The following is a 23466-nucleotide window of genomic DNA, read 5'->3' as shown; positions in this document are numbered from 1 at the left end:
TTATATATTTAGGTCTTTAATCCATTTTGGATTTATTTTTGTATGTAGTATGAGAAAATGGTCACATGTAGTTGTCCAGTTTTCCCAACACCACTTACTGAAGAGGCTGCTGTCTTATCCCCATTGTATATTCTTACCTCCTTTATTATAGAGTAACTGACTACATATGTGTGGGTTTATTTCTGGGCTCTATGAAAGAGGCTGTTAGGACTGGAACATAGTTTGGGACATCAAGTAAATAGGTGAGGGGAAAAAAAAGAGGATTCTCTAAAGATATTAAGCAAAAATATTGGGAATCACTCTCTGAACTAATTCATCATATGTGCATGCTCAGTCACGTCCAACTCTTTGCAACCCCATGGACTGTAGCCTGCCAGGCTCCTCTGTCCATGGGATTTTCCAGGCAAGAATACTGGAGTGGGTTGCCGTTCCCACCTCCAGGGGATCTTCCTGACCCAGGGATCAAACCCACATCTTGCGTATCTCCTGCATTGGTAGGCAGATTCTTTACTACTGAGCCACCTTGGAAGTGCTTCATCATATTACAGAGATTAAAGCAAAACTTTATCTGTCTTTTAAACAACTTAATGAAATCTTTTTTAGGATGACTATTATGAATTGGTGCTTGGGATAATTTTTATGTGGTAAGAATTCTCATAGTTGAAAAAATTTCTTTTGGGTATAATTTATAACAATACTATTTATTAATTAGGCTATTCTCAGGCAACTTTCTCTATTGAGAAGTAAGTGGAGAAATTTACTAGCCTTTCGATTAATTCTAGTTATGTCTGAAACCAGGTAGTTGAGAGCACGAGGTCATGACTTTAATTGTTTAGTTAACCTGATTGATGTGAGAAATGCTAGGTTCTTTCCTTGTGTTATCTCCCCATTGTATATAAAAAGAAATGATTTTTGGAAATTTGAATTTTCTTGGGCTCCAGAATCACTGCAGATGGTAACTGCAGCCATGAAATTAAAAGACACTTGCTCCTTGGAAGAAAAGCTATGACCAACCAAGACAACATATTAAAAAGTAGAGACATTGCTTTGCCGACAAAGGTCTGTCTAGTCAAAGCTATAGTTTTTCCAGTAGTCATGTATGGATGTGAGAGTTGGACTATAAAGAAAGCTGAGCGCTGAAGAATTGATGCTTTTGAACTGTGGTGTTGGAGAAGACTCTTGAGAGTCCCTTGGCCAGCAAGGAGATCCAACCAGTGCATCCTGAAGGAAATCAGTCCTGAATATTCATTGGAAGGACTGATCAGCAAGGAGATCCAACCAGTGCATCCTGAAGGAAATCAGTCCTGAACATTCATTGGAAGGACTGATGCTGAAGCTGAAACTCCCAATACTTTGGCCACCTGATGTGAAGAATTGACTCATTGGAAAAGACCCTGATGCTGGGCAAGATTGAAGGCAGGAAGAGAAGGGGACAACAGAGGATGAGATGGTTGGATGGCATCACTGACTCAGTGGACATGAGTTTGAGCAAGCTCCAGGAGTTGGTGATGGACAGGGAAGCCTGGCGGCAGTCCATGGGGTCATAAAGAGTCTTACACAACTGAGTGACTGAACTGAACTTAACTGAATTGCAAAGCAGGGTTAGATAGCATCACTGTTTCAATGGATATGAACTTAAGCAAACTCCAAGAGATAGTGGAGGACAGAGGAGCCTGGTGTGCTACAGTCCATGAGGTCACAAAGAATCAGACAACTTAGCAACTCAACAACAACAAATTCCAAAGTATAAAATCTTTAAAGCAGAATTAAAAAGTCATTACTGATCAAGGAATAAATAGATTTGAAATTTTACAATAACATATCTGAAGTCAAAGGACTAAAATAGCATCATAGTTGCTTTTAAGGGTTTTTTGAAGGTGATAATTTTAATTGGAATTAAAAAGGCTAAGTCAGCATCATTTTGGCATCTCTCTCTTAGGCCATAAGAGGAGAGTGTGAGATGTATGGAAAGAGTAACATGGAAACTTACATTACCATATGTAAAATAGATAGCCAATGGGAGTTTGCTGTATGGCTCAGGGAACTCAAACAGGGGCTCTGTATCAACCTAGAGGGGTGAGATGGGGAGGGAGATGGGAGGGAGGTTCAAAAGGAAGGGGATATATGTATACCTCTGGCTGATTCATGTTTCATGACAGAAAACAGCAAAATTCTGTAAAGCAATTATCCTTCAATAAAAAAATGTTAATTAAAAAGAATAGAATTGTGTATGCTATTAAGAGAATGAGGAGAATTTTCATTGATATCAGAACCTTAGAAACATTAGGAGGCTCATATTTGATAGAATCTAGTGACTTGGGAATAATCAGTCTTCACTAATCCATTTGAGAATTGGAAATGGATCCTAGAATTCTTTATTTTGGTATAAACAGACTTGGACATCCTTGGAAACTTAGTTTTCTAAGTCCATCCAATAATAAAAAACAGTGTCAGTAGCCATAGTTCTTAGACTTAGATCAAATGTATGCATTTATAATAAATACCTATTTCATCAGAATTGGAAATTTGATTATATACACACACACACATACATATATATATTCTATTAACTTGTATATCATTGCTGGAAATTCTTTAGCAGTTTTCTCCTCTTCATTCTCTGCTTCACAGAGAATGACAGCTGGAAACTATAAAAGTATAGAAATTTTTGAGACTACTAGTCATTAGTAGCACTGTTAATAAAAGAAGTAACTTCTGCAGCATCTAGTGATTTCCATTTAAGATCTTTGTGTAGAGATAGTGCTTTCTCTTTGATTGTGAAAAAGGTTATTCTTGGTTTTTTTGTTTCATTTTGTTTGGAAGTCAGGAAGATTTCCGTTTCTTCTGTTTATTAAGAGCTTGTTCTTACTGGCTTCACATCACTTGAAGTTGCTGTAGCTGTAGATGTATCCTTTTATGTTCAGGTGTTCTTTGGTGGTCCACAGTGTGGATTCCTTTATGCTTGTTGCTCTGGAGATATCACGTACTCTCTCATGTCTTTCAAAATACCCTATTCTTAGCTTCTTCCTCATTAGTTAAAAATTTTTCCTTTTTCATGCACTGCTTGGTATTTTTTTAAAATTGAAGTATAGCTGATTTACAAAGTTGTGTTAGTTTCAGGTGTACAGCAAAGTGGTTCAGTTATGTACACACACACACACACACACACACACACATACACTATAGTCTTTTTCAGATTCTTTTCCAGTATAGCTTATTATAGGATATTGAATATAGTTGCCTGTGCTATGCAGTAGGTCCTTGTTGTTTATCTACTTTGTATATAGTGGTGTGTATCAGTTAATCCCAACCTACTGCTTGGTATTTTTGAACCAGGGTCATTAGACGTGTTTGGGATTTGTATGAGTGCTTTTTTTTCTTTAATATAGAAAAGTTAGAAAAGTTAAGATTTGCAAAAGAATAGCAGGCAATCTTGTAGGATATCAAACTATGAGTAGCTGATACTATGCTTGAGATGTGTGTGTGTGTGTTTGTTTTTCCAGGCAGCCTGATCCAGCTGGATGCAGTTTCTTGTGTTCAGCTAACATTGCTGGAACACATAAGCCTAAGCAAAATGCAAAATATGGATTATGCTCAAGTTGTTCTCTAATGTATAGACTATGTTGGAACAATTTGTATTTTCCCAGTATGCTTTATAACAGAACAGATTGTGCTTGATAGTCTCTTTTAATTTAAAAAAGCATGATCTGTAGCTCTAGGAAATTTTCTTGCATTATTTTATGATAGTTTCTTCTCCTCCATATCCTCTGTTCTGTTTGCAAAACTTTTGAGTTTTTATTGAACATTTGCTGCAGATGTTAGTCCTTATAAACCTGCTGTCCTGGGACTTCCCTGGTGGTCCAGTGGTTAAGACTCCTCACTTCCGACGGGGGGTGGGGAGGGTGGCACAAGTTTGATCCCTGGTTATGGAACGATAATCCCACATACTGCGTGGCGTGGCCAAAACATAAAAATAGAACAGAAAGCAATCCAGATTTTAAAAAAATAATACACTGCTGTTTTTTCTCTTCTTTCCTATTTTTCCCTTTTTGGTATTTGGTTCTGAGATATTTCTTCAGCTTTACTTTTCATTCATTCTAGGGAATTTTCACTTGTGCTTTTATAATAGCAGTTTTTCAGTTTCCATGAGTTTTTGCAGTGTTTTGTTGTTTTCTACTCCGCCCCTCTCCATCTCCATTATTTTATCCATGTAATCTCTTTGGATCTTTAAAGTTTCTTCATTCCCTCTGTTTCCCCCAGGTTCCTTTTTCTTTTGGTGGTGGTTCTGTTAGAGGGTAGTAGGCCTTGCTCAGTTATTCAGTTGGTAAGGATAGGTAAGGGTCTGTTTTTCTCTACAGACTCTGATTTCACCTGTACCTTGTACTTTGAGAAGCCTGTGCTTTAGAAGTGTTGGATTCTTCAATGCATATCAGCTATCTTCTGGACTTTTTGTATGTCTTGCTTTGGTTTCAGCTTGATGAATTACCATCTTTTTTCCAGGCTGTTGAAATTGACATCTCTCACATTTACTCTATCCTTCTGTGTTTAAAACCAAATTGTCTATCTCTTTAGTGGTTTGTTGGCAGCAACAGGGATAATATAATTGACTGTATTCAGTCTACCATATTCACTTGGAAGTAGCTTTGAACAGCTTTGTAGCTGAAGAAAATAAACCCTGTGAGATTTTCATGGCTTCATGAAACTACCCAAACTAAGATTCAGAGAAGACAGCTGTCATTGTATTTCTAGTGCTGGAACTTTGTAGGCAGATGATTCTACAAAAGGACATCACTTGTGTGTAGTTCCAGGCAGGAAAAGTTTTTGAGTTTTTATTGAAAGGTGAAAAGCGCCCCTAAATAATCTTTGAAGAAACTAGTTTAGGAGCATACCAAATGGTATGTAATACCTATGGCTGTATTGCTATGAAATGCTCAGCAGTGCCTCTTAAATGCACTGTGTATCATAATGCTGATTTCAGTCACCGTTCTGCCAGAGAAGGAGTCTTTCAGAGTACCAAGAAAGCCAGGGCCATCTCTTGCATTGCATACTGCTCACCACACATCTCCATGATGCTTCATGACAGCTTGACTTTGCATGGACTCATGAATATCAGATGAGCATTGCCTCTTCCTATTCTGTCTCTTTGATACACTCTTCCATGACTGATTCCTTCATTTCTTTCAGGTTTTTACTCAAGAGTCACTTTCTCATGGAGGGCTTTCTTGATGACTTTATCTGAAATTTATCCTCTCTGATCTTGGATATTCCCGCCTCCATTCTTTTTCTCCTCAGTATTATCACTATCTCCGATACTATATATTTGCATGTTTGTCTTGTTTAGCTTTAAAAAATTTATTTATTTTTATTAAAGTATAATTGCTTTACAGTGTTGTGTTAGTTTCTGCTGTACAACAAAGTGAATTGGCTATGTGTATACATCTATTCCCACCCTCTTGTGCCTCCCTCCCACCCCCACCCCCACCCCTCTAGGTGAATATGCCTTGGTTTAGATCTCTATATGTAGATCTGGGATTCCTGATCTAGAGGACAGCATATTGAATCAGAAGGTGGTTCTCTGCCCCATCCTACAGTAGATGAGATAAACGCTGTACAAAGCACAGAGTATCTTTGAACCTCACTTTCTAAACCTACAGAAGAAGGAAATTAGAACTAGATGATCTCTAAGGGCCATTTCAGCTCTAAAATTCTGCAGAGACCAGTAAAAGAAACCCTCAGGCCTAATGAAGTCACAGAGCTGGAGTCTGAGAGACCATAATATGGAAATGCATCCCTTGATCAAAGCAGAAGGTATTTATTAAACACATAGTGTCCCTAGCACAGAATTATCTTTTCCAATCACTAATGTTTACCTAAGTCTGTACTGCATTTGAAATTCAGGACCTATGTCATCCTCTAGTATTTATCTTCACCTTTGTAAATAAAACTGCTCAATTGACATCTACTTGTTTCAAGATCACCAAGGACTGATTCTAATGGCCCTACGTGGTTCCCTGTGTACAGAATAGTGGTTAATATACTCCCCACTGGCTCCTCTTTCTCTACTGCTTATCATTGTTGTTATCTTAGGGAAATTAACACAAAAAAATAGCTTAAAGTAACAAGTTACTTTTAAAAAGTTAAAGAAGAGCCTGAAGTATCTGTTTTCCATGGCTGTGCAAAGGTACAATAGAAATAGTATTCATTTCTGATAGACTGGCACAAAGTTCTTGAAATAGCAAATCATGATCAGGGTAACTTTTCACTTCTTCAGATGTTTTATATTTTTTGACTTCAAATCTGTGATGCCTATTTTGCCCATGGCTTCTGATTTTCATAATCTACCACAATTTAGCAAAAGCAGTGTTTTATGAAGAAATTTGGCTTTGAGGAGCTTATTTTCATGATGATAAAAAGGAGAAAAGAGAATGTTAATCATTTGAATCCTGTTGACTCTTTTAGCATAAGGGCATTATTTTGGAATTAATAGTTATGTTAGGGACTTCCTTGGTGGTCCAGTGGTAATGACTTCACCTTCTACTACAGGCCTTCCCATGCAGAGGGCGCAGGTTCAGTTCCTGTTCAGGGAGCCAAGATCCCACGTGCCTTAGGGCCAAAAACCAAGGCGTAGAACAGAAGCAATGTTGTAACAAATTCAATAAAAACTTTAAGAATGATCCACATCAAAAAATCTTACAAAGATAGTTACATTAAATAAAGTAAAAAAAAAATAGGCATGTGCAGACAGGTATGGAAGAACCAGAGATTGCTTCTAGAACTTTAAAATAATTTAAATGTAATTGTATATATTTAGAGAGAAAATATACAGAAAGATACAGGAAAAATATATTTATAGAGAGCCTTATATGTGTGTGTATAAATAAATGAAAGGTTAATTTAAATTTGCTAGTATTTTGTTAGGATTTTTGAAATTCTTCCTCTGAGCAAGTAATTTGTTGAGTCTTCTAATCCTCATATGGGATTTAGGAAACCTGTAGTATCAATATACCTTTGTTCTTCTGCAGGTTAATTACCAACAAATTTGATAGCTTTAAGACAAAGCAAAATTTTAGTTTAAAATTCAAACCCAATAATACATTTCAAATAATTAGAGAGCAGTTAGTTCTGAAATAGACATTTTTTTGGGGTCTGGTCAATGAAAGTATTCAAGTTCTTGTATTATAACTTCTTAATAGCTTTTATTTTACTCTTTGCTTTTACTTTAAAATATTTTTAATCAAAATACATGCATAGGTAACTAGAGAAGTAAATTCATAGAAACAGACAGTAGCATGACGATTACTGGTGCCAGGGTGGGGGATGAGTGTGGGGAATTATTTAATATGCATGGTTTCAGACTTGCTAGAAGAAAAAGTTGTAGAGATCTGTTTTACAGCAAGGTATATACTCTTAACACTACCGAACTGTACACTTAAGATGGTTAAGTTGATAAATTTTAGGTTATATGTGTTTTACCACAATAAAAAATACACATGCATTTATAAAGATCAGGTAGAATTAATAGAAAAAAAATTAGCTGTTCCTTTTTTTATCCTCTCACTTGCTACCTAGACAGCCACTCTTTTCTTTCATTTTTTAAAGGTGTGATTTACATACAGTCAAGTTTCTCTTTTTAGTACACAATTCTACAAGTTTTGACAAACACAAACAGTGGTTATACCATCACCACAATCAAGAAATGAAACAATTCCATCTTCTACAAAAACCTCTCCTCTCTCACTCCAAGGCTCTGGCAACTTCTGATCTGGTTTGTTTGTTTGTTTGTTTGTTGTCCGTATAGGTTTGCCTTTTCTGGCTTCTTTCACTTAACCATAATATATTTGAGATTCATTCGTGTTCCTATGTGTATCAGTACTTAATTTCTTGTTATGGCTGAGTAGTAGTCCATGGTATAGGTGTACCATGATTTGTTTATCCATTCTGCAATTGAATGACATTTGGGTTGTTTCCACTTTTGAGTGATTATGATAAAGGACTTCCCTGGTAGCTTAGCAGTCAAGAATCTGCCTGCAATGCAAAGAGCCGCAGGAGATGCAGGTTTGATCCCTGGGTTGGGAAGATCCCCTGGAGGAGGGCATGGCAACCCACTGCAGTATTCTTGCCTGGAGAATCCCATGGACAGAGAAGCCTGGCAGACTGTAGCCCGGCAGGCTTCTCTGTCCATATGGTCACAAAGAGTCAGACATGACTGAAGTCAGACGTGACTTAGCACGTGCACACTAACTTAGACTGGGATTATCGGGTTTTATGGCGAGTGAGTCTAACTTTATAAGCAACTCCTGAACTGTTTTGCAAAGCGGTTATACCATTTTGCATTCCTGCCATCAATACATGAGCATACCAACTGCTCTGCAGCCTCATCAGCAGTTGATATTTTTAGGTTAAATTTTTAAAAGATTTCCCTGCTCTGGTATCTCATTGGGGCTTCCGTGGTGGCTCAGATGATAAAGAATCTGCCTGCAATGCAGGAGACCTGGGTTTGATCCCTGGGTCAGGAAGATCCCCTGGAGAAGGGAATTATGTTGCTGTATCTCATTATGGTTTTAGTTTGCATTTCTGTAATGATTAATTATGTTTAACATTTTTTCATGTGCTATTTGCCAGTCTTCTTTATCTTCTTTGATTAAGTGTTGTCCATTTTTTAAATAATTGGTTTGTTTCTTTGCTATTGAGTTTTAAGAATTCTTCATATATCTGGATATATAGGTCCTTTGTCAGACGTGTGACTGGCACTATTTAATTACAGTCTGTAGTTTGTATTTTCATTCTTGTAACAGTGTCTTTCAAAGAACCAAAATTCTTCATTTTAATGAAGTTTAGTTTATTGATTTTTTTTTTCTCTTTTATGGATGGTGCTTTTTGTACCATATGTAAGAAATCTTTGCCTAACCCAAGGTCCCAAGGAATTATAGTTTGGGATTTTACATTTAAGTCTATGATCCATTTTAAGTTGATATTTCATATGGTGGGGAGGAATGGGTCAAATTGGGTTTTGTTTATTTATATGCCATCTAGTTGTTTCAGTACTGTTTGTTGAAAATATTGTCTTTCTGCAGGGAGTCGGTTTTACATCTTTGTCAAATCAGTTTCTGTATATGCATGGGACTGTCTCTTAACCTCTCTGTTCTATTCAATTGCTCTGAAAATCTGTCCTTTTACCAATACCATACTATCCTGATGAGAGTAACTTTACAGAAAGTCTTGAGTGAGAGTCCTTCAGCACTTTTCTTAATATTGTTTGGCTCATTCTAGTTCTTTTACTTTTACATATAAATTTTAGAATCACTTTATCATTTTTTTTATAAGAAGTCTTGCTGGAATTTTGATTGGGATTACATCGAATCTATACATTATTGTGGGGAGAGGTAATTGACATGTTGGCCATGTTAAGTCTTTCAGTTGGTGAACACAGTTTATCTCACCATTTATTTGATTCTGTTGGATTTCTTTCGTCAGCATTTCTTAGTTTTCAGCATACAGATTTTATACATATTTTGTTAGATTTTACACCTATTTCACGTGTTTTTATGATATTGTAAATGGAATTTTAAAAATATCAGCGTTTAACTGTTTTACGCTAATATGTAGGAATACAGTTGATTTTTCTGATTGAACTTATATCCCATGACTTAGGTAAATACACTTATTGTTAGTCCCTGTAGTTTTTTTTGTGCATTCTTAGGGATTTTCTGTATAGGCAATCTTGTGGTAAGTTGCCTCAGTCATTTCCGACTCTTTGGTACCCTGTGGACTGTGTAGCCCACCAGACTCCTCTGTCCATGAGATTCTCCAGTCAAGAATACTGGAGTGGGTTGCCATGCCCTCTTCCAGGGGATCTTCCTGACCCAGGGTTCAAACTCGAGTCTCTATGTCTCCTGCATTGCCAGGCAGGTTCTTCACCACTAGCACCACCTGAGAAGCCCCATAGACAATCATATTATCTGTTAATAGGATAGTTTTATTTTTTTCTTTTTAATCTGGATATCCATTCTTTTGTTCTTCCTTTTTTTTTTTTTTTTGCCTTATTGCCTGCCTATTACCGTTACTTCCAGTGTGATATTGAACAGTATTGCTGAGATTGGATATTCTTGCCTTTTTTTCCAATCTTAGGAAAGCATTCATTCTTATATTGTTAACTGTGATGTGAACTGAATGGTTTTTGTAGATGCCCTTTATTGGGTTGAAGAACTTCAATTCCTATTTTGCTGAGAGTTTTTTTTATTATGAATGGGTGTTGAATTTTGTCAGATTGCTTTTTCCTGCCTCTATTGAGATGACCCTGCAATTTTTCTTTAGTCTGTTGACTAAATCATACAGTGAATCATATTGATTTTCATATGTTTACCTTGCCGTCTCAGAATAAATGCCATTTGGTCCTGATTATATAACTGGTTTCAAGTTGCCAAAACTTTTTAAAGAATTTTAGTATCTCTGTTCAGTAGGGCTATTGGTTTGTAGTTATCTTTTTTTTTGTTTGTTTAATAATGTCATTGCCTGATTTTAGTATTAGGGTCATGCTGGCCTTGTAGAATGAGTTGGGAAGTATTTTCTCCTCTTTAGTTTTCTAGAAGAGAGTTTGTATAAAATTGGTATTATTTCTTCCTTAAATGTTTACCAGTGAAACTATCTGGGTCCGAGGGTTTTGGCATGGGAAGATTTTAAATTACAAATTAATTTGTTAAAAAGACCATTTAGGTTACCTGTTTCTCCTAGAATGAGTTTTGGTAGTTTTTGTTTTTCTAGGAATTTGTTCATTATATCTAAGTTGTTATATTTATTAAAATAAATGTAATATGCTATGTTTTATTTTATTTTTTTCTCAGTTCAAAATATTTCCCAATTTCCTTTTTATTTGACCTCCATAGGTTATTTAGGTACATGTTATTTCCAGATATTTGGAGATTTTCCAAATAATTTTCTGTCTTTGATTTCTATTTCAATTCCAATGTGCATTTGTGTGATTTGAATTCTTTTAAATTTATTGAGACTTGTTTTGTGGCTCAGAGTATGGTCTCTCCTGGTAAAAATGCCATGTGTGCTTGAAGTGAATGTGTATTCTGCTGCTACTGGATGGAATGTTCTACAAAAGCCAATTCGGTCAAGTGCTTGACAGAGTTATTCAAGTGTTCACTCTTCTTATTTTCTGTTTACAGTCTTTCAGTTACTGAGGATTGTTGAAAACTACAGTTTTGGATTTTTTTTATTTCTCCTTACAGTTCTATCAGTTTTTGCTTAATGTAGTTTGAAGCTCTGTTATCAGTGTATAAACACTTAGGATTTTTATGACCTCTTGATAAATTGATCCTTTTATTCATTAGGAAATGATTTAGCTTTGCAGTCTACTTGGTCTGAAAAATATAGCCTCTTCAGCATTCAGCATTTGATTATTTTAACATAGAGGATCTTCTTCCATCCTCTTATTTTGCCCATTTATGTCTTTATATTTAAAGAATTATTTCTTAAAGGCAGCAGTAGTTGTGTCTTGCTTTTTTGTCTAATCTAACAATCTCTGCCTTTTAATTAAGGTGTTTAATTGAGAACATTTACATTTAATGTGATTATTGCTTACAGTTGGTTTAAGAGTTCTGTCTTATTGTTTGCTTTTTGTTCTTTATCCCTCTTTTCTTTCTTTCTGCTTCTTTTAGATTGTATTTTCTCTAATGATTCCATTTTATCTTCTTTATTGGCTTATTATTAATAGCTATAACTCTTTGTGTTGTTATTTCAGGTATTACTTTAGAGTTTGTAGAATCCATCTTTAACTTATCACATCTACTTGTTAGTCTAAGATCCACTCCTTCTCCCCTCCTGGCTTGTGTTCTACTTTGTCATACATTTTACTTCTCTGTATGAAATAGCCCCTCTTCACTCATATACTGTTATTAATTTTGCTTCAAACGGTCAGTTATTTTTTAATGAGATATAGTAGTTTTTTTAAAGAGAAATAATCATTAAGGGAAATATTTTTGTGTTTAACTACATAGTTCCTATTTCTGACGCTCTTCATTCTTTTGTGCAAAATTTCTTATAGTGATAAATTTCTTATCACTGCCAGTGATTGAATCCTTCCAGCTTTCTGAAAAAGAATTTCATCCTCATTTTTTTTTTTCTTTTTTAAAATATTTATTTATTTGGCTGTGCCAGGTCTCATTTGCAGCATGCAGGATCTTTCGTTGCAGCATGTAAGATCTGGTTCCCTGACTAGGGATCGAACCCAGGCCCCTGCATTGGGGCCACAGAGTCTCAGCCACTGGACCCACCAGGGAAGTCCCTCATCTTTATTTTTGACAGATATTTTCACTGGAGACAGACTTGTAAGTTGATAGACTTTTCAGAATTTCCTGTCAGCGCTTGAAAGATACTGCCACACTCTTCTGTCAGCCAGAAGTCCGCTTCCAGTCTCATCTTGGTTGCTCTGTGTATAATCTAGTTCTTGTCTCTGGGCAGCTTTTAGGATGATCTCTTTATCCCTGATTTTAAGCTATTTGATGATGATATACCTTGCTGCAGTTTTCTTCATAATTCTCTTGCTTGAGATTTGTTTAACTTCTTGGATCTATTTTTTTTTTAATAAAATCTGGAGAAAATTGCCATAATTGCCTCAAATATTTTTCCCCTCCCTTCCCTTCTTCTCTTCTTCAGGGACTTTACTAGAGATTTATTTGGCTGTTTGAAATTGCTCCACGGTTCAATGATATGGAGCAATAATAATTTTTTTTTCTCTGTTTTGTTTTGGTTAGTTTCTATTGCTAATATATCACTAATATTTCTTCTGCCCTGTTTAATCTGCTGTTAATCCCATCAGCCTATCTTTTTTCTCAAATCATATGTTTTATCCTCATAAATTGGGTTTTCTGCACTTAATATGCTAATGTTTACCTGTACTTTCTTCAACATATAAAACATGGTTATAGTAATTTCAGTGTCCTGGTCTACAAATTTTATCATCTTTGTCATATATGGGTCATTTTGATTGATCGATTTTCCTCCCCATCATGAGCCATATCTCCCTGCTTGTTTGTATGCCTGGTACTTTTCACTGGATGCCAGACATTGTGAATTATTGGTTGCTAGCTGTATTTTACTTAATATCCCTGAGCCTTATTTCGAGAAAAAATTAAGTTACTTGGACCCAGTTTGATCTTTTCAAAGCTTCTTTTTATATTATTTTATTTTTTATTGAAGTATAGTTGAATTACAGTGCTGTGTTAATTATTGCTATACAGCAAAGTTACTCAGTTATACACATACACATTCTTTTTCATATTCTTCCCCATTATGGCTTATCACAGGATATTGAATATAGTTCCCTGTGCTGTCCAGTCGGACCTTGTTGTTTACCCTTTCTATATATAATAGTTTGCATCTGCAAACCCCAAATTCCTACCCCTACCCTCTCCCACCCCCTTTCCCCTTGACAACCACCACAGAAATAGAAGTCATTTATCTCGTATTTTAGATTCCACATATAAGTGATATCACATGGTATCTGTCCTTCTCTTTCTGACTGACTTCTCTTAGAATGGTAATCTCTAGTTGCATCCATGTTGCTGCAGATGGCATTACCCCATTCTTTTTTATAGCGGAGTAGTATTCCATTGTGTGCATGTACCACACTGTCTTTATCCATTCATCTTTTGATGGACACGGAGGTTGGCTCTCGTGAATAGTGCTGCAGTGAATGTAGGGTGCCTGTATCTTTTTGAATTATAGTTTTATTTGGATATATGTCAAGGCTTCCTTTTAAACTGCTTTACACAAGACCAAACACAAGTCAGTCTAGAACTAACTTTTCATCATGACTTTGCACTGTCCTTCTAAATATCTGGCATCCTGTCTTTACAAGTTTTGTGTTTTTTTTCTTTTTTACCCAGGCTGGTGGTAACACCAACCCTGTGTGATTTCCAAAAATTGTTCTGCTGCTGCTTTTGGGTGGCTCTTCGCCAAGCCTCAGGCAGTTTCCTCACGTGTGCTAAGTACTTGACTGAAATCTGGGAGCAGAGGAGCCCCTTGAAGACCCCATTCTCCCTCTTGAAAATATTTTTTAATCAAAGCAGTAACTGTACATCCCTAAAAATAGAGTGAATAGAAAAAAAAGTTAGCAATTTCCTTTTTTCAGTCCATGAATTGATGCCTCAGCAGGCAGCCACTGTTAATTTCTCATATTTACCCACACATGTCCATGTAATAATATATTTATATGTTATTTCTTGTTCTGTCAATTGTAGGTGTTATATAATCAAGCCACAGTAGAGGAGAATTTAGCACTTTTACACGGTTCTTAACAGACATTGTTTTTTTCCCACCATGCATTTCTTCTTCCCACAACCTTCCCAGTAACCTTAACTTTTTAAAGTTAAACCAGTAAAGCAATTTTAAGAATTATTATAGTCAAGTTTTATCTAAGAACATTCTTTTCTTTTCCTTGACTTTTGATTTCTGCAAAACTGTAAAACTGTCTTTCAACTTACCTAGTTAGTTGTTCCATTAGCTCTGGTTCATACCTGGCTTTAGCCGCCTCCCCCCACAAATGCTCAGATGTGTTAGATCATGTCTCTGTTTATTTGTACCAAAGCGCTGCCTCCCAAAGGCTCTCACGTCCCTGAACGATTACATACCTGTTGCTGCTAAGGTTTGCTTATTAGCACCTGCCAGATTTCCCCAGATTTCCTTCCCCATCATCTTCTTTTGGGTTTTTTTCACTGCACCATGCAGCATCTTAGTTCCTGCACCATGAATCGAACCCATGCCCCCTGCAGTAGAAGCGTGAAATCCTAACCACTACAGTGGTTGGAACGTCCCTCATTATCCTGTTGATTCCCTTCCTTCTCTCCAGCATTTGAGTCCCTGGTTCATGTTTCTCATGACATCTTTTCTTTCTGGGGGAATATATTTCTTATTTTTTTTTTAATTTTTATTTTATTGTGGTAAGAAGACTTAACCTGAGACCCACCCTCTCAAAGTTTTACATTTTCAACATTGTATTATTGATTTCAGGTGCAAGGTTGTACCGCCGATCTCTAGAACTTATTCCTCTTGCTTTAAACCCCTTTCCCTGATTTGCTCCTCCATTTTGGTGTCTAAAATGTCTGAAAATGTTCTCGTGATACATTTACATTTAAATGATTTGACCAAGTGAAAAACCTTTCTCTCTTAGAGTTTTAAAACCAATTTCTCCATTGTTTCCCAGCGCCCCAAATAGTCATTCTGATACTGGTACCTGTGTTTGTACCTTGTTTTTTTTTGTTTGGGAGCTTTTAGGATTTTCTCTGTCCCAAGTGATCTTTAGTTTTGTCATGACATGCTTTGGTGTAGGGCTGTTCCATTGGTGGTGGTTGCCATTTGGTCATCTCATATAATCAGGAGACTTGCGCCCTTCAGTTCTGGACATATTCTTAAATTATTTCTTTGGTAATTGCCATCCCTCTGTTCTCTGTTTTTGGAATTCATTCTATTTTGCTCTTGGACCTCCTCCTAGATGGATCCGTTTAGTGTCTTGTATCTCATGTTTCCATCTCTTTTTCTTTTGTTCTGTTATTTTGGGGAAGATTTTCTCAACTTTATCTTCCATCTTTTCAGTGGAAATCAAGGAAATTTAAAGTATGGTTGAATTTTTCTTAATTTTTTTTGACATTCATTCTTGTTCCAACAGTGTGCAGGACCCAAACACTAAAACATTATTCGTGGTCTATCTGCAATTCAGCTTTACCTTGGAGTCCTGTAGCTTCAATTACTAAACCTGGTAAAATGACCTCCAGCACCCAGCGAGAGTGGACTAGGACGGGAAGGTGGCGAGCAGTCCCTGACAACAGCTGTTCGGTCACACTTGGAGTTCTGAGCTTTAGCCTCTTCGGTGGCAGTCAGTTTAGATTTGCAAGGAGTTTGGACAGAGGGACAAACAGGGTTATCCTGTTTGAGTGGTGGGTCACCAACTGTACCTATATTGTTGTTGCTGTTGTCCAGTCACTAAGTCCTGTGCGACTCTTTGTGACCCCATGGACTGCAGCACGCCAGGCTCCCCTGTCCTTCATCATCTCCCAGAGCTTGCTCAAACTCATGTCCATCGTGTCAGTGATGCTGTCCAACCATCTCATCCTCTCCCTCCCCCTTCTCCTCTTGCCCTCAATCTTTCCCAGCCTCAGAGTCTTTACCTATATTGTACCTATCAAGTTGGGAAGAAGAGCACATGTCACTGAATTAGCATATGTGCTACTAATATGCAGAAGTGATTGAATTGGAATCCAGGTAAAAAGGCACTTAGGCAAAACAGAACAGAACAATAAAATCAACAACAAATAACCACCCAGTCTTAAAGGTCCGGGCTTTTTCCTGTGATCCAGATTCCCCACTGGAGTGAGACCTCTTGACCTCTGCCCAGTGTCTGAAGGGGACTAGTATTATCCATGCCTTCAGGGGTCTCTCCTGGAGACATGCGAGTATTTATACTGTCCTGTCAGCTGGTCTTGGTTAAACTCTGGGCACTAAACTCACAGATGTTCTATTTTGCAAATGGAAGAACCTTTCTGTAATGGCTGGAAAGTAATTTTAGTCATTTGGGCCTCAGACATTTCTGACCCATGGACTCTCCTCTGTAGAGATCTCTAATCTCGTTGCCTTCTTTTTGAAATTATGTCTTTTCAGTTTTCAATTTAAAATCTATCTTATCCAAGCTACCACATAACATTGAGCAGAGTTCCATGCTCTATACAGTAGGTCCTTGTAGGTTATACATTTTAAATATATCTGTGTGTACATGTCCATCCCAAACTCCCTAACTATCCCTTCCCCCCATCCTTTCCCCCAGGGTGAGTGGATACTCGTCTGTGTATGGCTGAGTCCCTTTGCTATTCACCTGAAACTATCACACCATCATTAATCAGACATGTATGTGTACAAAATAAAAAAGTTTAAAAAAAGAAATGAAAGTCAAACTTAACAAAACTAACAAAGGCTATAACATTCATAGAGATTAAAATTTTTTCTCTAGTTAAAAAAAAAAAAATCTATCTTAAAGGAACCTAGCACATTTATGGGAAAGATAGGAAAAGAAATAGATTTCTAATTATCTTTTTACCCAGCAGATGCTCCAGAAATAAATTACAGATTATAGATGTTCAAGGGTATATGTGCAAGGATGTTTCTTGTAAGTGTATCTAAGATAGCAAAGTGTTGGTGATGACCATAACGTCCCACTTCAGAGATATGGGGTAAACAGACTGCAATTTGGATATTGGCTTCTATAGCTTAATACTTGGATGATCAGTTGGAATGAATGAAATGAAAAGATGACCAACTTGTAACTTTCTATTTTCAAGAACATCACGAATAAATAAAATTCAGTTAGTTTATTAATCTTCTTAAACCAGTGGGAATTTAAAATTCTTTTCTATATATGATCTTAGAGTTTTGGTTTTTTAAGCTCTTTTTACAACCTAAGTGATGCTTTACTTTTTCCTATGCAGTTGACATTCCATTTAAATCTGTAAATGACTTAATCACATAATGATAACTGCAACTTGCAAAATATATAGAAACTATAATGTAGTAGATAATTGTACCTAGATTCATAGACATACAGACCATATGTCTGCTTGCCAAATTGTGATTTTTGAGCTTCCACTGACTGTTTTCCTTTTGAAAATAAGTTTGTATCATGAGATAATATATAATTTTTATAAATTATAAATATGCCAACACATATTTGAATATCACTTGATTATCATTTGTTATTCAAAAGCAAAGCCTTAAAGTTTAGAGAACAATATAAACCTTACAATAACAAAGAATGATACTGCCTTGGTTTTTTAACCCCAAAGAGAATTAATTGCCCTTTCATCAGCTTCCACATTGACCAGATTTGGTACCTAACCATTTTGGACAGTTTCTAAAACCAAACACACTCTGCCAACATTGGGTCAACTTCAAAGGCTATTAAGAGGCTCCATTAGCAACTTAAAATTTCCTAAATTAAAGGATTCTGCTTAAGGGAGAATGCTTGAGAGAGGAAAGACCATATGTGGGTTTGTGTGTCTATGTATGTAAATAGAATAGGTACCTATATTTGTTCGGTGGTCAAGTTTTAGGTTGGAATTATTTGTGATGATAAAATTGGCTCATTTGAAAGTCTTTAGTTTTTTGTTTCTGTTTTTATAGGATTACGCCATTAGAGGGCAGTATTGTAGAGGCTTAAACGTACCTTCTTAAACATACTGAATTGCAAGCTGTTTATAACCTATAATAATCAAGTGACCCTAAGGCCTTAGACTTATAGTATATTAAACTGTAAACTCAGTTGGTACATTCTTGCAAATATTTTAAATTAATAGAAGAAAATTATGTAACGGGTTAAGCTATTTTACACTCAGATCTTTTAATTTTGGTTTAGAGAAGGGAATTATTTGGTCAGTGTGGCTATAAGGTTGACATACAGACTTGACAGTATCTCAATTCCACTGATGTAAGAAGGCTCAAAGGACTGACTCTTATAGAAATTGCACTTAACATATAAAAACTTGCCTTAGGGACTTAAAGTGAAAATAGATCTATGTAGGAAGGATTCAACCTGTGGATTTTTTTTCCCCCTAGCTATACACAGAAGGAAATGCAATTTTAAGGGTTATGGCAATGGGAACTTTTGAGATCTCATTTCATCTGGTAGATTCCTTTTGGCTTCAATTTATATATGCCTACCAAAGACTATGTACTGTTTTTTGTTTCTACACATAATTGAGAAATTCATGGAAAGGTAGAAGCTCTCAAAAAGGAAATATGATTTTTTTCCTCTAAAATTCACTAGCTAAAAAAAGTATTATTACAGTATAGTTATCTTTATAAATGAAACCACCCTTAAAGTCCTCCGATTACTGCTGCCTGTTAGCACGAGATAATTGAAATCGAGATACTCCAGGTCTTGCGAGTCTTTTAAGTGCTGGGACTGGGCATGCCCAGTAGCTCAGACGGTTCTGGTTGCAAATAAGCAGCTTTCGCCGTTCGGCAGCCACGGGGACAGGCAGCTCCAGGGACGGGGTCTGACTCCCTTAAACGTAAGCACGTGCGGAGCCCTAATCGCATTTTCAGGACCCCTCGGCGTTTTCCGCCGGAGCACTGCTCGGTCTTTCCTTGATCTTGCAGGCCTCAGCGGCCCGCTTCCCGGCCCCTGAGGCCGCGGCCTGGGCCAGCCCACCCGAGGAGCTGGTCGGGAGGCTGGGGGCGGGGTGGGGGTTGGGAGGGGGCGGGGCAGCTGGAGGAGGGCGGGGAAGGGAGGAGGGGGCGGATCCAGTGGCCTGCTGGCCAATCGGCGCGGCTCTTCCCTGAATATATTTTGCACAGAGACGGGGAGCCCTAGACTAGAGCCTAGTGGATCCCGGCTGCTGACCCGGGAGCCTTCGCACAGCAGTGGGATCTGCGTCTTCCCGGAATCTCCCAGCCCCAGAAGCCGGGCTTCTTTCAATTAGTGCTGCCGTTTTCTGTTTCTCCCTGAGCTGCGTAAAGCTAGAAGATTTTTATCTAGCTCCAACAAGGCGGCTAGTATTCCCCCCCTTTTTTTTTCTGCGAGAGTGTTTTTGGCTGCAATTGCATGAAATCCCAATGGTGTAGACCAGTGGCGATGGATCTAGGAGTTTACCAACTGAGACATTTTTCAATTTCTTTCTTGTCATCCTTGCTCGGGACCGAAAACGCCTCTGTGAGACTTGACAATAGGTAAATGTCGGCTGGGATACTTTTTTAAATGTACTCGTGAGATCCTTGTAATAATGCAGGTGAAAGATAGCCCGGCGAATTCCTTTGTCCATTGCTGAGAGGCTACGGTGACATGGATGTTGCTTTCTGAAATGTTCCGAATAGCCTTGTTTTTGCAGGTCTGGCCAGAGCACAGGATTTTACCACATTATGTAATTTAGCCTTTGTGGCTCACTAAAATAGGGAAATGTCTGGATATTCGTTAGGAAGAGAGTGGCTGGTGTTTTCTGGAGGGTGATATATTACATAGCATTAAAGAATGTTCAGAAAATGATGTTAGTAACACCACAGAATTGGGAAATTCTTTTTGTCTGGGATAGAAAAAAAAAGATCCCATTTATTGATTTTTTTTTTTCCTTCTCTTTTTCAGCTCATCTGGTGCAAGTGTGGTAGCTATTGACAACAAAATCGAGCAAGCTATGGTATGTACTATTTTAAAAATCGTTTGCACTAAAGGTGGGCACAGTACAAAATGCAGGGTATCTTGCTTGGGATGAAAGGAGCGCATCCGTAAAAGATGATGACTGCTCTCCATACATTTAGAAATGCCGGCACTGTCTCCATTCTGCCAGCATGAAGCCACATACCAGGGCTGCTAAGAAGGGAGAAAGGGACCCTGCGGGTATTCGATGTTCTTTCCAGGACCGATTTCAAACAACCGTCAAGATTTTGGCGGAGGCGCCTGCCCCTTTTTTGCTGGGAAAGCGCTGGCCCAGCGTGTCCTTCGGTCTCGGGCACGTAGCTAGTGATGTGGCTTTCCTAGGGAAAGGTTTACCGCGGAGCCGGGAGTGGGGAGGGCCCCAGAAGTGGGGGTCTCGCGAAGGAGCCTTCTACACGGGGCCAAACGGATCCCCAGTGGTGGAGACTCCTGCACAATGAAGAAGAGCCGGAGAAAAGTTTCGCCGTCTCAGCCTGTGCCTGGATTTCTCCTATTTTTTATTTCCGCCTTGGCCGTTCTTTGTTATTGGAGCAGCGCCTGTGGCTCTTCTCACGGGATTCTCTGCCCACTGTTGCTAGGCAAACTCCGAACCTTTAATTCGGAGCTATAAATAACTCGAGCGCCCATTGGCTGCGACGGCTGCCCAGGTTTCTGTGATGTCAGCTTAATCACGAAAAGGGGGGGTGGGGGGGAGGAAAATGCGGCAGCACGCTCTGTAGGAACTGGCTGCAGCCGGTGCTGAGGGAGGCGGTCCGCCGGGCGGAGGGAGGGGCTTGGGGCGGGGTCGTGGCTCCCGTTGCTCCGGGGCTGGACATCTTTGAGCCGGGCTTCTTTCTGCACCGAGCTGGAGCCGGGGTGCATTTTGCCATCTCGAGTAAGAAACCTGAGCGTAGGCATTCCTGGCCAACGGCTGCAAGGAAAGCAAAGCCTTGATCACTTATACGTTAAACTGAAGTATTGTACAGTTAGGGTTGTATTCTTTTTCCTCTGGAGCCTGTTAAACGAACCTCTAAAGGCAGGATATGTCAGTGGTTAAGGAGAGACGTGCAAAATGTTTTAACAATTCAGAGTCTTGGAACCAGTCAATAGAACGTTAAACCTTCCCCCCCCACCCCCAACCCCTTCCTTCTCTCCCTTTCAGGATCTGGTGAAAAGCCATTTGATGTATGCGGTTAGAGAGGAAGTGGAGGTCCTCAAGGAACAGATCAAGGAACTCATAGAGAAAAATTCCCAGCTGGAGCAGGAGAACAATCTGCTGAAGACACTGGCCAGTCCCGAGCAGCTTGCCCAGTTCCAAGCCCAGCTGCAGACTGGCTCGCCCCCTGCCACCACACAGCCACAGGGGACCACACAGCCCCCAGCCCAGCCAGCGTCCCAGGGCTCAGGACCAACCGCGTAGCCATCCCGGCCCCCGAAGAACTGGCTGTTGTGGTCTGAACTGAACAGACCCGAGAAGATGTACTAGGGGAGGGGTCCGCCCCCACCGTCACCCATTTCATTGCTCGCTGCAAAAGAGACGCGAGACTGACACATGCCATTTTCTCTTTTTTCCAGTATTAAACACTCATATGCTTTCGGCTTGAAGAAATTTCTTAGTTGGGTGAGTTAAATGTTAATCAGAGAATTAGCATGGATATACTGGGACCTCATGCAGCTTGGCAGAACCACGAGAAATGGTTTCATTCATTCTGAGGAGCTGTTGTGCCTTTCCACCCGCCACCCCCGCCCCCACCCCCACCCCACCCCCCACCTCCAAGAGTTCTTCCTGCTTGCAAGGTAGTGTACTCCATGGGGTTCCGACGCAGAGGAGCTTGCCACTGGACTTGCCTCTCCTCCCCCGAGAGGAACTGGAAAGGGAGGTGAAGGTCAAGAGGGAAGCTTAGTCTCACCTAAGATGAGGGGAAAATATAGTTCATTGTACAAACGACGACTGTCACCAGACAACATTAAAAAAACAAATTGTACTGTGCCTCTTTCCAAAACAGTGGATGACACAAAACTATTAGAGTGACTAAATGGTGACAGGTAGCTGGGACCTAAGCTCTCTTACCATGAAGGTTGTTTTGCTTATTGTATATTTGTGTATGTAGTGTAACTATTTTGTACAATAGAGGACTGTAACTACTATTTAGGTTGTACAGATTGCAATTTAGATGTTTCATTGGCTGTCTGAAGAGGTGTGGATTGTCTTTTATATAGCAATCTCCGTGAAAAACCCATGAAGCAAAACACACCTCCCTAAAGAGATTTTAAGAATTTGGCACAGTTAGTCACTTTGTGTAATCTGCAATCTTCTAGCTGCTGAGTATCTTGAAGTCACTCCCTGTTCACTGAAATCCTTTGATTGAACTGGTTGAATACTTTGAAAAATGCGGAGTTCTAGCTAATGAAATGGATTTCCCAGTAGGGGTTTCTGCATATTACCTGTATAGTAGTTATCTGCATATGTTTCTGTGCATGTTCTCTACACAGTTGTAAGGTGTCACTGTATTTAACTGTTGCACTTGTCAACTTTCAATAAAGCATACAAAATGTTGATAAACAGGTGTTTCTATGTTAGTGTTAATGTAATGGTAGTCATTTCCACAACTATTTCCAGGCAAAGTTAAAACAATTTGGTGAAATTCTGAAGAGGAGTGAAAGGGTTGGGCAAAGTAGTGATGCTCCTGGTTTGATTGGAGAAGTATAAGGAATCTGACATTGCATTCTTTCAGGTAGTAAGGGAAGAGACAAAGAGGCAAGAGCTTGGTTCTTCAGACTGGTTGTATGACCTGGACAAGTGGCTTTCTCCACTCACAGCTGATGGGAGGGTACTGAAAGAAAGAATCTCTTGAGTGCCTCTGTGGCTTTAAAACTCTAGGAGTCCATGGAAGTCTTAATCTTCTAGTGTTTACCAACTGAGGGGAATGAACCTTACTCTGTGTATAATCCCAACAAGCAGCTCTAGGATCAGAAGATGAGGCTTAGAGAGAGAATCTGATTTCCGCTTGAAGAACTCTGAGAATGGATGCCTCTCCTAGTGTGGATTGAGTTCCCAGCTCCTAGGGATGCCCAAACAAAAGACAGGATAATCCCAGTGGTTTCTTTTATACTGAGTTTGAGGAAGGACCAGATGAATGAGGGAGTCCCCTCCTAGTTGTTACCTTAAGACTAAAATAAGTCAAAGTTCTAAACATGGAGTGCTAAAGCAAGTGGGCACCTGAGAAGTGAGCCTGCGGGGTCCCGTTCCATTATAGGAGCCATGCCAGTGAGCAGAGATGAACAGGGTG

General features: G+C 38.8%; 1 protein-coding gene across 7 annotated transcripts in view; it reads left to right on the top strand.

Moving 5' to 3' along the window:
• The window catches only part of TSC22D1 (TSC22 domain family member 1), a 125538-nt gene extending 102799 nt beyond the window's left edge, over positions 1–22739 (top strand). For 5 of the 7 annotated variants that reach the window (XR_014071437.1, XM_081550869.1, XM_081550864.1 and 2 more), the window contains 2 exons: positions 20129–20180; positions 21339–22739. Coding sequence is in view for 6 of the 7 variants with exons in the window: in XM_081550869.1 (XP_081406995.1) it covers positions 20129–20180; positions 21339–21596 (310 nt within the window). In the remaining variant the exon portion in view is untranslated. Of the gene's footprint in view, positions 1–18986; positions 19062–19361; positions 19720–20128; positions 20181–21338 lie in introns of those variants that run through there. The other 2 variants (XM_081550877.1, XM_081550873.1) reach the window with 2 other exon arrangements.
• The last annotated feature ends 727 nt before the right edge of the window (positions 22740–23466 follow it).

The sequence above is a fragment of the Giraffa tippelskirchi genome, chromosome 12, assembly GCF_054371585.1.
Source record: "Giraffa tippelskirchi isolate mGirTip1 chromosome 12, T2T-mGirTip1v1.2.pri, whole genome shotgun sequence".
Classification (NCBI taxonomy): domain Eukaryota; kingdom Metazoa; phylum Chordata; class Mammalia; order Artiodactyla; family Giraffidae; genus Giraffa; species Giraffa tippelskirchi.
The sequence above is the reverse complement of the archived record's forward strand: the minus strand, read 5'-3'. Positions and strand labels throughout refer to the sequence as shown.